Source organism: Sarcophilus harrisii, chromosome 1 (assembly GCF_902635505.1).
Source record: "Sarcophilus harrisii chromosome 1, mSarHar1.11, whole genome shotgun sequence".
In the NCBI taxonomy this organism is placed as follows: Eukaryota; Metazoa; Chordata; class Mammalia; order Dasyuromorphia; family Dasyuridae; genus Sarcophilus; species Sarcophilus harrisii.
The window spans coordinates 654473085-654487653 of record NC_045426.1 but is presented as its reverse complement, the minus strand read 5'-3'; the positions used below and the strand labels follow the sequence as shown (position 1 = coordinate 654487653).

Sequence of the window (14569 nt, the reverse complement as noted above, 5' to 3'; positions counted from 1 at the left end):
TTTTTAAAGTTATACTCCATTCAATTTAAATATACTCCAAAATCCACCTTACTGGCCCAATAGTAGGGGAAAATGGTCTAGATTTTCATAGAGTTTCAGAGCTGGAAGTGACTTCAGGTTTTATCTTGTCCAACTTGTACTAGAAGAAGAAATCCCTTTTACATTTATTCAATTATTCAACAAACATTTATTAAGATACTATTATGCTTTAGGTACTGACACTACTAAGAGGAAAAAAAAAAGAATATTGTTCTTGCCCTCAAGAAACTTGCATTCTGGAGGTGGGGGAGGGAGGAAGTATAGCAAATAAGAAAATACAAGACAGTTTGAGCTGATAGAAAAAAAAAAAACATTAAAGAGGAGGCAGCACCTCAATTAGGTCCAGCAGGAAGCTTAAGAGTTCAAAAATTGGAGGAGAGGAAGAAGTACATGCCAGATCAGGGATATCCTTTATGAAGATACCAATGGAAGATGGAAACAAGAATTTGCAGGAAAGCTAATATACTAGTTTGGCTGGAATTTAAAATGCCTTAAAGTATTTAAATCAGCCTGGAAAGGTGACATGGATGGAAGTCTTTAAATGCCAGGCTCCCAGATATTGTATATTAGTATGTAAAAAACAGGGAACCACTAATGACTTTTGAGCAGGAGAGTGATAATGTCAGAAGTGAATGTTAGTAAGATTATTTTAGCATCTGTCTGTTCAGCATCCTCCCCTTGGAGAGGAGAGGAACTAGAAGACAGGAAACTAATTAGGCAAGTGATCATTCAGTTTTTGCTAGATCTCTTATGATGGAACACCCTAACATTCAAGATGGCTCATTCTGCTTTGGAACAACTCTGTTAGAAAGTTATTAAACATCTGTTATGTACCAGGTACCAAGCTAAGTGCTGGGGACACAAAATGTGGCAAGACCTTGCCCTCAAGAAGTTCACAATCTAATTGCATAAAAACCCAGCTCTCTGAAAATAGCCCATATGACTCCTAATACCTAAAAACAGTTGAGTACATTTGGGCCAAATGTTTCCATGGAGATACCATCTCCTTAAAAACACAAATGACCAAATGAGTAAGAACCATCCCTCATTAATCTTCCTGTATCTCTGTTTGGATTCTTAATTTGACTTATTTCCTATGACAGCTTACATCTCCTATTAAAATGGAAGGGGAGAGCAATCCTGCTGACTGTGAGAGGGCTTTGAAGTGCCAAGCTAGAGATGCTCCATCAATACGGAGGGAATACTTGTTTGGGATAGAGAAGGAAGCTTTGGGGGAGGGGGAAACTGGGCTATGGGGATGCTGAGTCAGTCAGGCTCAAGGGCCCAGGGGCTGTGGGCAAGGGGAGAATATTTGGAAAAACTTTGCTTGGTTGGTGCTGCACTATGAGTTCAGATTGTTGAGCGTGTAGGGGGATGTGCATAGAGCAAAGCTGAGAAGGTTGAGCCCCATGTTGTGTCCTACAGGACCTGTTACTCCGGACAGACTTTTTTCTTAGCCACTTCCAGGAGCTCCTGGCCTGCTTGGTTTTCGGGGCTACTACAGAGGGTATTATGCTTGAAGAACATTCTGTCCTGCTTATTCAAAATCCAGTGGTAGAGACCACATAACCCCTCATCACATTTCCAAGGATTCTCTGAGAGATCAAATCCATCCTTCATCGGGCCCACCTTATCCAATAGCCCACTGGGGACCTGTGCCAGCGAATTGTTGGAGAGATCAAGCATATCCAGCTTACCCAAGGAGCTGAAAATGCCGGAAGACAGCTTATTTAATTGGTTTCCCTGGAGGAAAAGGTAATGCAGACAGGGTGTAGCAGAAAAGGTGCCCTCGGCCAGAGTCTGGAGCTGGTTGCCCTGCAGATGAAGTCTTTCGAGGTTGGGGAGGCCCTTCAGGAGATTGGGGGGCAGCTCCAGCAACATATTATCAGATAGATCCAGGAGCTGCAGGGCACTAAAGTTGAAGAGCAGATCTGAGGGCAGTCTTTGGATCCGGTTTTCAGACACATCCAACCACTTCAAGGCCACCAGTCCTTCCAGCCAGTCCACTTTGAGAGTCTCTAGTCTGTTTCCTTTCAGCACCAAGGAGTGGAGGACTGTCGAATTTCTGAAGAGTCCACTGGGTAGCTCAGACAAGGTGTTATATGTCAGGTCCAGCACCTCAAGGTTGGGTGTGGATTTCAGAAGCCCAGAGTTTAGATTATCAATCCTGTTGCCCGAAAGGTGCAATTCCTGGAGATTGGAGAGACCCCTGAGGGCATCACTTGAGAGCTGTGAGAGGTTGGTATTTTCTACAGAGACAAAAGTAGTATCCACAGGAAGGCCCATGGGGAAGCTATCCAGAGGGCCACACGTGGCTGATGTGCCATTGACTTTCAAGGTACAGTTGCAGGCCTTGGGACACTGAAGAAGTGCTTGGCCAGAAGAAGAGAACAGCAGAAGAAACAGCAGCAGCTGCATGACTAGAGAGCTACTCAGACCACAGGCAGCCAAGCTGTGGACAGAAAAAGATGAATCACTGCTTGGATGCTATGCAATCTTGTCCCAAATCCCTGAAATTCTCTGGACCTCAGAGTAGACATAAGTCAAAAAAGGGTAAACCAGATGATCACCTGAGCTTCCTTACAGTTCAGAGAATTTTAGCAGTAGCTTTCTAGTAGCTTTTCCCATCTCCACTGTCTTCCTTTCCACTCAACCCTTTACATCTTCCCCAAATATTTCCTTCTGAAAGATCTTGCTGTGTCACCCTCTTCAAAAATCTGACATTCAAGATCCCACACACTCTCCAGCTTCATCTTCATATTATCAGATAGATCCAGGATCTGCAGGGCTATAAAGTTGAGGAGCAGATCTGGGGGCAGTCTTTGGATCTGGTTTTCAGACACATCCAACCACATCTTTGTCCAAATATTCCTTCCAAAGGATCACAGGATTTAGAATTTAGAATTAGGAGAGACCACAGAAAGTACCTGGAGCAACTTCCTCCCTCTCTGTATGAGGAAACAGGACCCAGGAAGGGGACTGATTTGCTTAAGACCAAAAGTCAGTTAATGTGGCAGAGATGGGCACTAGAATGAAGGCCTTCTGATTCTAAATCAAGAGACCATTCCAGTTCATAATACTGCTTCTGACATCTCACATTCTATGTTTTAAAAATTCCAACTGTGACATGGTATTTTGTAAAGCCTGACATTCTATGAATATCTTGAATTTGAACAATGATTCTTTTCAAGAGAGAGCTCTTCTATGAGAAACTCCTTCCTTTAAAGTCCCTTCCAAGGTTCAGTGTTATACATTGTCTTTGAGTCCAAGTGGTGTTTCTACTTCCCACCTCCCAGCATAATTTGGAGGCGGTTGTCATCTTTCTTACCATTATCCTAGTGTCTTTGCTCACAATCCAGTTCTCTTCAGTCAGAAAGTCCCTCCCCCTCAGTCTTTCCCTTTCTTCCCAGCCATAGTCTACTTGATGCACTACTTTCTCCAGGAATCCCTCCCAGCTAGCCTCTTTCCCAACTGTTCAGAGCTCTTAGAATTCATAATCTCAGAGTTGAAAGAGACTGAGACAATCCTTTCATTCTACAGGAGAGGAAACTAGGACCAGAGAGGGGAGATGACTTACTTACAATCAATTAATTAGTCACCAGCTAAGTCACATGGTCTATGACAGAGCTTCTAAACTTTTTCCACTTGTGATCCCTTTTCACTTGAGAAATTTTTACATGACCCCAAATATATAGGCATATAAAAGAGGTATACAAATCAAAAATTTACTGATAATAAATTATAATTTCATGACACCCACATTCAGTTACAAGACCCCATATAGGCTACAAACCACAATTTAAAAAACTGAGGCTTAGAGGGGAGCATTAGGATATCCTGGTTGATGGCCTCGTCTCTTACCATCTCCATAAGAAGCTAGGTAGGACCCAGAAACTCCCTTCTTCCCCTTCTCTTGATCTAGTCCCCATTCCCAGCTTTCCTGATTAAAGATTCCCTCCCACTTCTACCATTAATTGAATCCCCCGCTTCTGTTACAGTCCTGGTTTCTCTTGCATACACATGCATATGCACTAATTGTCTCTACATTTATGCAAATGTAAAGCTGTATTTCTATTGCTATGTCTCTGGGCTAAGGTGTATATTGCCCTATCTGTTTTTGCATTTGTGTTTCTAACTTTCTATTTGTGTACGTCTATCTGCTCCTGTATTTGTGTGTCACTTATAGGTTTGTTAGTGTGCTGGATGTGTTTGTTCTTGTATGTGCTCCAAGTTCTTACCTTTGGCCAGGCTCTGTGTTATAGGAGGACATAGTGTCTGCTCAGCTACTGCTCACTGGTTCTTCCTTCCGAGCTTTCCTGGGGTAGAGATTTTATACAAAAGTAGGTGGGACAGGAAACCGGGAAGAACACTCCAGTAAAATCTCTATCCACACTGGGGCGGTCTAGTTCAGGGCCTCTGCAATTGCTTGCAAAATCACTGTCCAGTTAGGGGGAAGAGGGAGGGGAGGAGACTTCCCAAAATAGGTGTCATGATTGGGGCTACTTATCAAGATTTCTCCTAAATGTTATCCCTAGTTTTAAGGTTATATGTCCTTTCCTTATAACCTCTGCAAGGTTATGAATCCAAGTTTCAGGATCTTGGGAAAAGAAAGGAAGATGGAAGGTGGTGGTGGTGGAGGAGGAGAGGAATAATGTTCTATGAATCCTGGAAAGGTCCACGAACATAAAAGTTCAGCTGATGGGGACCTTAGACCATCAGGGCATGGAACATAGAGCTGGGAGTAGCAGAACAGGCTAGCACTTGGAACAGAGAACATCCTGAGAAGGGAGAATGCCAGAGCTAGGGGTGCATGTAAGGAGAAAGCCTTTGGGCAGAGAATGTCAATGCTGGGAGGACTCAGAATAAAGATCATCTCTGGGTCTCGGGGGGAGGATTCACCTTGCCCAATCCATCTTAATTGGCAGATGGGGCAATGGAAGCCCAGTGAAGCAAATGTCTTGCAAAGTAACGGGAAGTGGGTCAAGGCTGAGGGGGCAAAGTTCTTTCTTGTTCTTTACTTTGGAGTCTGTCCCATGGGGTTTCATCATTGTCATGGGGGCCAGAACTGTTGGTGGCAGAAAAATTGCTGCTTCCTGATCTCTCTTAGCTGAAGAGATAGATGGGCCTCCCCTTGCTGTCCCTGAAGCCCCTACAGATTCCTTCTTGTCAGTCATCTCTTTATTCATATTCTTACCTGCTTCCCTCTGTCAGAGAGAGACAATGAGTTTCAAGTGTAAAGAGCTCTGGCCCTGGGAGCAGGACACCCGAGATCTGTGACTGTCACTTTCCTTCTCTGGCCCAGTTTCCTCATTTGTAATGAGGATGTTTGACTCAATATCCTCTGGAGACCCAGTTAAACTCTTATGACATGTTGTGATTATTGATCGTCATACACTATGAGAAGAAAAGGGTGAAGGAGAAGATGCGATTTTACAAAATGGGAAAATGAGACCCTGGACTGGGGAAAGTCTCTGTGCTCTCTGTTACAGTTCTGTTTCTTCTCTCTGATTGTCCCACAGGAATGACTTGGTTGCCCAGCCTTCTCTTCAAATGAATTCAGTGATAATGATTCCCAGTCCCAGAATACCAGACCCATGTGCTTCTTCAATCTCATATACACATAAATACATACACATGGACATGGAAACACAGAGACACATACACAGACGGACAGACAGACATAGAGCTAGCCCGCTGTATTTCAAAGAATGAGATTAACAGAAGGGCTCTAGTTTAGCTTCAGCTCTGCCATATCTCCATGTGACTTTGTGATTGTCCTTTGTGGGACTCAATTTACAGGTTTCCTCATCTGTAAAATGGAGTTGGAGCTGATGATCTAAGGAGACCCCTTTCAACTTTGACTTCATTATTTGTTCAAAAGTTCCTTCTCTCCATGTTCCAAGCTAGGACATTCTATATACCAAGGACCTTTCCAGCTCTGATATTCTGTGTTCAATCAATCAATCAGTGTTTATTGAGTGCCTACTAGATGCAGACAAAAAGGAAACAGTCCTTGCCCTCAAGGAGCTCACATTCTATAGAAGACAACATGTACAACATATATACATATAAATAAATACAAAGTAAATATATACAAAATATGTGTTGACCAGACACATGATTTTATTGGTGTTAAGAAGGTCCTGGTGAGGAACTTCCTTGACCAATACCAAAAAAAAACAAAACAAAAAAAAAAAAAAAAAAAAGGAAAAGAATGTTGGCTCTGAAGTCAGAGAAACTGGATTCAAAGTCTACCACTGAGGTTTACTATCTGGCTGATCTTGGACAGATCATTTCATTTCCCTGGCCTCAGTTCCCTAATCTATAAAATGAGAGTTTGGACCATTCCTTCCAGCTTAAAATCTATGGAACCTATGAAATGCATACAAAATAACCAAGGTAATTGGGATATAGGGAGGCATTAGCCGCTGGCAGAGAGGAGTAAGAGGTTGTCTGTAGGAGGTGGCATTTGAGCTGAGATTTGAAGGAAATCTTAGGGATCCCATGAGGTTGCAGTGAGAAGGGAGGGCATTCCAGGCATGGAAGACTGTCTAATTCAAAGGCCCAGAGAGGGGAGATGGAGCTTCATTTGTGAGGAAGCTTCTCACAAGTTTGGCTGGATCATGAGGAAAAAAAGGGAGTTGGAGCCAGGTTTGGAAGGGTTTAAAATGCCAGGAGTTCTAAGGCCTCTCTGTTTTAAGGCTCCTCCCAGCTTGAACATGCTATGACATAAGGTTCCTCCCAGCTATGATGTTCCACGACCCAAGGTCCTTCCCAGCTCTAGCTCCATCCCCCTCATCCTCTAGCTTCAAGTTCATTGAGGGATGTAAAAAGCCTCTGGCTTCCCTAAAATATGACCCCACGTGGCTGAGCAGCAGTGCCCTAGGCCAAAGCCACCATTGCTGCCACGTTTAAATAAGAATAAAAATAGTTTACATTTCTATAGCATCTTTGAACTTGGAACTGATTTCCATCCAACCATCCTGTGAGGTAGGTAGCGTGAGTATTATTATCCCCATTTCACAGGTAAAGAAACTGAAACTCTGAGGTGCCTTATCCAAGGTCACACGGATGGCAAATCCTGGACCCAGACCCAGGGCCCCTGACTCACGGCTCCTTTTTGGGGTGGACCCCGGCCACATACCCACAGCCAGCCGAGTGGATGAGAGCCAAAGAGAGGGCCCAAGCAGTGGGTGTTGTAAACAGAGTTTTATTTGGGGGGTGGGGGGAGAGGGCTAATTCCAGAGTTAATACAGAGCACAGCTGTTGCATGCATGACCTGCAGGTCAAAGGTGGAAGGTCACAGGTCACGAGAGGATGGGAGGTGCTGGGGACCTTCTCCCTACCCTGGGGCCCTATTTTACAGGGGTACTGTACCCCCCCCAGGGTCCCCTCCCCTGAGCCACACCAAACCAGAGCCCTTTAGACAGCAGTGTCTGGAGCATGGAGTGAGGGATGAGGGGGAGAAGGAGGGGGAGGTTGGGTTGGAATGGGAGAGGTGAAGACCCAAGCTCCTCCCCAAGCTGGCAGACACACCGCCATCTTCCCTGAAGGGGTGGGATGCCTCCTCCCATGACCCCCTGCCACGTCTGAGCCACTTCGCCTCTCTGAGCCATTTTGCCTCTGGAGCTCCTGCTAGACACCGTAATACCGCTCCGTACCTACCATGCTTCCTCAGGCTCCGCCTCCTGCTGGCTAAGTCGCAGATGGCTCCCACCAGCCGATGGCCCCACAATCACCACACGCCAGCTGCGGCCACGGACGCACCCTCTCCCACTGCCCCCTTCCTCCAGGATGGACACGGGCATGCACACGCTCACACACACGTATACCTGCCCAGCGACCCCCACACACATACACACATACACGCGCACACCCAACTCAGAGGACCCCTGGCCCAAGGGACCATTTGGTGGGGGAGGGACACCCAGGGGCAAGGGAGGGGGGGGGGGGCTCTGTCCAGGCCACGCCCCTGGCCAGGGGGCAGCTCCTCGGTCCGGCCCACTGAGCCCGAGATTGTGCAATTCATTAAAAAGAAAAATGAAACAGAAAAGAAAAACAACCAGGAGAATGGCAGATAAGAAATGATAGGCCAGTCTCCAATCAGGGATGGTAGGACGGAGAGCTGGAAGGGGCCTTAAGACACCATCTAGTCCAATCTAGTCCCTCGCTTCGCAGACAAGGACCCTCGGGCCCAAAGAGGTCAGGTGACAGCTAGTCAGAGGCAGGGCAGGGATTCGAAACCAAGTCCCCTGACTCCCAATCCTTCCCATCCCAGACCAGCACAGCTTCTTCCAACCCCCGAGGGAAGGGATCAACGCTCTTGTGCTTCTTGTGCTCCCCGGGGGTGCCGCGGAGGGCCGGTGTGAGAAGGAACCCCAACTCCCCAGAAGCACCCTGCTTGGAGGAGGACCGGGGCCGGCTGTTGCTTTGATGAGGGCCTGGGGGCCATCCTTCGCCTGGCCAGCTTCTTCCTGTGCCCGAGCTGGCAGGCACCGTGCCTGGGTCCCCTTGCCAGGGAAGTGGAGGCCAAGAGGATATCGGGGGGCATCGATGGGCTGTGTCCCCCGCCTTTACTGCACAGGGGGTGCAGTCCTCTCAGGCCCGTAGGGGAGCAAGCGGGCAAAGTCTGTGAGCGGGCGGGGGCGGCGGGCGTGGTGGGGCTCCCCCGGGCGACTTTCACTGCTGCCGCTGTTGAAGGTGTGAGTGCGCCGCAGGGCCGGGGCCGCCGGGCCGCTTCTCGTCAGGCTCCCGGTGGGAGGGCTCCAGGGCCTCGAGAGGCTGTCAGTGGCTGGGTCCGGGTGGCCCGTAGGCGCTGAAACTACCCGCCGCCGGTCAGGGCTGGCGTGGGGTGTGATGGGGAAGTCGACGTAAGAGGCCCGGCCCGACCTGGCTTGGGAGGGGGCCACTCCGCCCACTTGGTCCCGGCCTCCGGCCATCGCCGAAGGCAGGAAACGCACGTCGCCGCCCGCCTCGGGGTCTGGCCCGTGCCCGCCACTGTGCAGCAGGATGATGGAAGAGGAAGAGGAGGACGCAGCACCAAGGGACGGGGCGTTTCCAGAGGGCTCCCGGAGCACGGTGTGCAGGACTCCTTGCGTCTGCTCCCAGCCGCGCCGCGGCAGTCCGCCCGGGCAGCGCTTCTGCTGCAGCGGGGTCTGCTCGGGGGTGGGCAGGAGGCCCGAGGCGAGTTCGTGCTGGCCGGCCTGTAGCAAGGCTGCTTGGGGCCAGCCGTTCTGCATGAGTGGGGCCAGCAGGGTCTCAGGGGGCCCAGCCCGCGGCCCGGCCCCCCCACGCCGCTCACCCAGGCGGCTCACGCTCACCACCTGGCCCTCCCCGCCATGGGCCAGGATCGCCTCCTTATCCTTGCGGCGAGCCAACTCCCGCCGGTCTCGATGGCCCACGAACCAGCAGACGCTGAAGCCCGAGACCACGGCCCCAATGACAAAGGCAGCCACCGAGGAAGTCACCAGCAAGTTCACAGACACGAGGCCAGCCCGCTCCTCCATGAAGCTTTCCCGAAGAAGCCCTGGGACACACGTGGGGAGGGGTAAGCCCCAAGCGGATGGCACCAGCCCTCCCACCTTCCTTCTGGCCACAGGAGTGAAATTCCAGGGTCTGAACGGCTGACGGAGGGAAGAGAAGCTTCCGACCCACTGCCCATGGTCCTCAGGAACCAACAATGGCCCTTAGCATCTCTTAGCTTGTCTCCATCTATTTCCCTCCACACCCATCTCCCTATATGTCCATCTCCTGGCCCGGAGAGCTTCAGTGCTCCAACAGGCTTGGTCAGACTTGGGCAGCACAGAGCATCATGGGAACAGGCCAGGGTCTCCCAGTCCTTGACCAGGGTTTGGATATGTGTGGGCCCAGATGCTAGGGTGAGGCTGGGGGACAGTTGGAGGGAGGCTCATAAAGTTTCCCTTCCTGGGAAATATTGCCAGGTTGGTTTAGGTCAGGCACCCTCCCTAACCCTCAAGCACTCACCAGTACAGTCCCCTAAGCCAGATGTGCTAGCTCCAGAGATGTCCTGGTCAAAGATAGCCCTGTGAGAAAAAAGGAAGAAATGACTATTAAATACCCATTATGTGCTAGGCACTTGTACCAAGCATTTTACAATCATTATCTCATTCGGTCTTTACAACAATCCTAGTATATAGGTGCTTATATTTACTTTACAGATGAGCAAATGAAGGCAAACAGATTACTAATTGTCTTGTTCAGAGTGGCCTTCTGGGGCAGTATCTTTAAAGACTTTTCTATGAATATATGTGACAGAAAGAGATCTTAGGAACAAATCAATGTACATAAGTACAGAGTTCTAATACAATCATGCTGTTTAAGAGAAGCATCTCCCTTATCAGAAGCTTGTTGATCAGAAAGATTTATTAAATTCTTATTATGTGACTGTCCAAAAAAAAGTGCCTTGTTCAGGATAACACAACTTTTATCTAAAGGCCAGGTTCGAACATGGGTTAACCCCAGATCTGATGTGCCATACATCCAGCTGTGGGGGACAAGTGGAAAAAGGGAGTATTCAGAATCCCATAGTCCCTTCCTTTTCTCATTCACATCCTAAGGATGCAAGAAGGGGTTCTTGAATCTGGAATGAGTTTATCATTTGAGCAGATTTAGAGCTAGAAGGAACCAGGGAAGTGATCTGGCACAGACTCCTCATTTGATATGTAATATTCAAGCCTAGGGAAACAGGTCTGGATTTGAGGTCACACAACTAGGAAGTAGCAAAGGTGGATTTGAACCCATACCTTTGAACTTCAAATCCCTCTTTCTGCTTCTCCAATCCTTCACTGTTAGAGCCTGGGAGGGGACCTCGGGTGGCCACCAAGGAGGGATAAAGGGAAGGCTCCCCTAGCTACTACTGGCCTTATCTCTTTGGAGATTTCACCTCCCATTTCAGTGACACTTTCAGACTTACAAAGTTATTTCGTCAAAATAAGCCCAGTTATCATGCTGTTTCCCCTTCATCTTACAGAGGAGAAAAATGGGACTGGGTATCTGGATAATGCAGTGGGCATAGCACCTGGAGTCAGGAACACTTATCTTCCTAAATTTTAATCTAGCTGTGTGACCCTGGACTAGTCCCTTAACCCTATTTGCCTCAATTTCCCCACCTGTAAAACAAGCTGGCAAACCATTCCCGTATCTTTGTGAAGAAAATCCCATTTAACATATATTTTACCATGTTAAACATATATTGGGTTATTTGCCATCTAAGGGAGGGGATGGGGGGAAAGGGAAGGGAAATTGGAACACAAGGTTTTGCAAGAGCTAATGTTGAAAAATTATCCATGCATATGTTTTGAAAATAAAAAGCTTTAATAAAACAAGAAAACTCCCAAATGAGGCCTTAAAGAGACATGACTACTATGACTGAACAACTGGAGGTGAAATTAAATTGGGGAGAATGCCACATCCATGGAAGGTGGCTAGGGTGAGTTGAAGGGCCATTGATGTTCGACTCTTGACTTGACACTCTCTTCATCAGTTCACCCCATACCTGGTGCCTGCGGCCAGGAAGATGCAGGAACCATCAGGTGTCCAGCCACAGTACGGGTCCTGACTGCCAATGCAGTTCCTGGGGGGGGCAGGAAGGAAAAGGGACAAAGAGGAGCAGAGGTAAGAGATCCAAGTGCCCTCGGGCATGCATTCAGGGGACTGTCTCCCAGGCTTCCCCCAAACCACCAGCTTTTCCATAGTTCTTTTATACCTCTGGTTCCCCAAGGCTCCCAGAGAACCCAGGAGACACCGACTTCCAGGTGAAGGGTGAGGTGGATTCTCCCTCAAACTTAAAGAGCAGCCCTAAGCTTCAGAAAACTCACTTCATGCAACCCGAGTGCTGCTGACAACGGGCCACGGGCACACGGACCACACACCGAGGGAAGGCTACCAGCAGGGCCCCAGCTGTGGGGTCAATCTCCAGACTCAGAAGCCTCCGGCTCTCCTCAGGGCCACGCCCGCACCTGGCCAGAAAAAGGATCAGGTGGGCTCTGGACCAGACAAGTAATCAGTGGAGAAGGGGGAATCTGGGGGTGGGTTGGGACTGTTCTTATAAGCAATCCTGACAAGCTCCTAAGGACATGGAGGGTGCCATGGCCCACAGAGCTGGGGACAAACTCAAGCATACCACCACCTCTCTACTAGCACCTCCCACACGCCCTCACCTGTCGGGCCGGTAGGTCTCAAACTCTTCCAGAAAGACGCTCTGCTCGGTGGGACCCCGGTTGGGTCGGATTAGGAACTTCAGCACAGTGCCCGTATCAGAACCCAGGAAGACAACGGTCTGGTTCCCCCAGGGCCCTGCACTGGTGTCCACAGCTACTCGGGTAAGCTGGTGTCTAGTGCCCGGGAAGAAGAAGGAAGGTCAGAGCTTGGGCAGCTCCGTCCCTGGTCATGTCCACCAAAGGACAGCTGCTTTACTCAGGTGAACCTAATTTAATGACTATACAGGACCATGGGACCTTACCACAGGTCTACCTGGCCCATCCCACATATCCACATACAAAGGTGAGCACTGATATATAAACATACACACTAACACCCATAATGATACAAGGCCTTTATGTATATTAGAACTTGATCAAATGTGGATTGTTGAATATCGACACAATATATGTATATACCAATGTCCACAAGCTTGTTGTTCCCCTTATATCCAATTCTTCTCTTGGCTTTTGTATTTCTGTTTCATATTCGTGAAAGCACATTCACTCAGGCTCCCATATTCCTACAGTTGGAACCATCTTGGACCCTTTTCTCCATCCCTAACACACATCCTTTGGTTTATGGTTGATTTTACTTATGGACAATCCTTGTAATCACCTATTCCCTTCTATTCTCTCTGCTTATATCCCAATCTTGGCCCTCATTGCCACGCGCTTTCCTACACCCTCCCCAGTCCAGTCTTCAGAGCAGTGTCCGAATCATCTCTCAGCTGGTCATATGCCTCTGTCCAAATAACTTCAGTAGTTCCTTGGAGCTTACCAGGTAAAGTTTAAACCCTTCTGCCTGACATTTAAGGCACACACCTTTCCAGCTTCATCTCATTACTCTCCTATAGTCAAACTGTCTCCAAAACTAGCTTCCAGCTCCTTGTCTTAATTCCTACTATTCCCATATGGCTATACTGTCCTTCCTTTCTCTCTTTCTCCCTTCTTCCCTCCCTTTTCCCCTCCTCTCCCTCTCTCTTCTTCCCCCCCAATAAAAGACACCTTCTTCCTCCAATCTCTCTTCTCTTCATTTCTCACCCAGCTCTCCATGGCTCTGGACTTCATCATACCCTCTCCTTGTATTTTCATTTCTTTTGGTGTGTTGTCTTAGGTTATTAGATTGTAAGCTCCCTGAGGGTAAGTATGACTTTTGTTTTTATTTTTAGTTATGACCCTACTGCTTATTTCTGTGCCCTGAAAAGAGTAGGTGCTTAATAAATGTTTACTGATGGATTCTGTTGCAATATTACTACTAAGTGTGTATTATCATCTGAGTTTGTGATTTATCCTCCTATTGTTGGAAAGCCCATGGGGGGAGGGCATCTTAGCTAAATTTTGTATCTCTCCTAGCACTGACTACAGGACTTTGTATACAGTAGACATGTCATAAGTATTTCCTGACACTGTTCCCCCCCTCCCCCCATACCACCAATAAAGGTAATGGTCAACATTTGATTTGGAAGAACATATACAGTAATGCTTGATGACATGGATATAATTACCAATACTCCCTCTTATCCCCCTTTTCCATGTTTCTTCTTTTTCTCCACTTCCCTAGGTACTAACCGGGCAAGGGTGCGCACGATCCAGGGGGCATGGCCCAGGGAAGGGACTGCCTCATCCATAAGAGGGTGGGTCTTGACAAAGTTCAGGATCTCATCAGGGAAGGCACTGGAAGCATTGTAGGGCATTCCAGGGGCTGCACAGAGCCCAGGCCTGAGGAAGGAAGAGAAAGATTAGGGGCTGGTCAAGGTCCAGAGGGCTAATACACTGCTTCCACTGCACCCTAGTATCTTGAGATGATGGACAACTGACTAGGGTCAGAGGGGATGGGCTCAAATCTGGACTTTGCCACTTATTAGCTACACGTGATATCCTGGAGATGTCACTTACTTTTCTAAGGCATCTACTTGAAAGCTGTGGAAGCCTTCTCAGAATAATGTTTTTTTAATAATAATAAAACAATAAATAAATAAATAAAAATAAAACACAGGGAATTACACAAGAAACTGATTATATTAAAATATGTTAACAGGGCATTTAGATGGCACAGTGAATAGAGCACTGAAGTAAGGAGGACCGAGTTCAAATATGGTTTCAGACTCTTAACACTTTCTAGCTGTGTGACTCTGGTCACTTAACCCCAATTGCCTCAGCAAAACAAAACAATACACACACACACACAAAAAACACTTAACCCCAATTGCCTCAGCAAAACAAAACAATACACACACACACAAAAACAAACAAACAAACAAACAAACAAATAAAATACACTTATCCAAAATTTTTTTTCAAATTCCTCA

At 47.7% G+C, this 14569-nt stretch overlaps 2 protein-coding genes across 4 annotated transcripts in view; both read right to left on the bottom strand.

The window, feature by feature from the left end:
- Positions 1-653: 653 nt before the first annotated feature.
- On the bottom strand, positions 654-4656 carry LRG1 (leucine rich alpha-2-glycoprotein 1). Its single transcript, XM_003760602.4, has 2 exons — positions 4278-4656; positions 654-2491 (listed from the first exon to the last, which is right to left on the bottom strand). The coding sequence occupies exons 1-2, from the start codon at positions 4307-4309 to the stop codon at positions 1471-1473; spliced, it is 1053 nt and encodes a 350-aa protein (XP_003760650.2). The 5' UTR covers positions 4310-4656; the 3' UTR covers positions 654-1470.
- Positions 4657-7231: 2575 nt separating this feature from the next.
- SEMA6B (semaphorin 6B) overlaps positions 7232-14569 on the bottom strand; it is a 44670-nt gene continuing 37332 nt past the window's right edge. For all 3 annotated transcript variants that reach the window (XM_031947815.1, XM_031947816.1, XM_023496704.2), the window contains 6 exons: positions 13830-13979; positions 12219-12392; positions 11877-12017; positions 11555-11632; positions 10024-10082; positions 7232-9565 (listed from right to left, as the gene is read on the bottom strand). In XM_031947815.1, coding sequence (XP_031803675.1) covers positions 8613-9565; positions 10024-10082; positions 11555-11632; positions 11877-12017; positions 12219-12392; positions 13830-13979 — 1555 coding nt within the window. In that variant the 3' untranslated portion in view covers positions 7232-8612. The remainder of the gene's footprint in view (positions 9566-10023; positions 10083-11554; positions 11633-11876; positions 12018-12218; positions 12393-13829; positions 13980-14569) is intronic.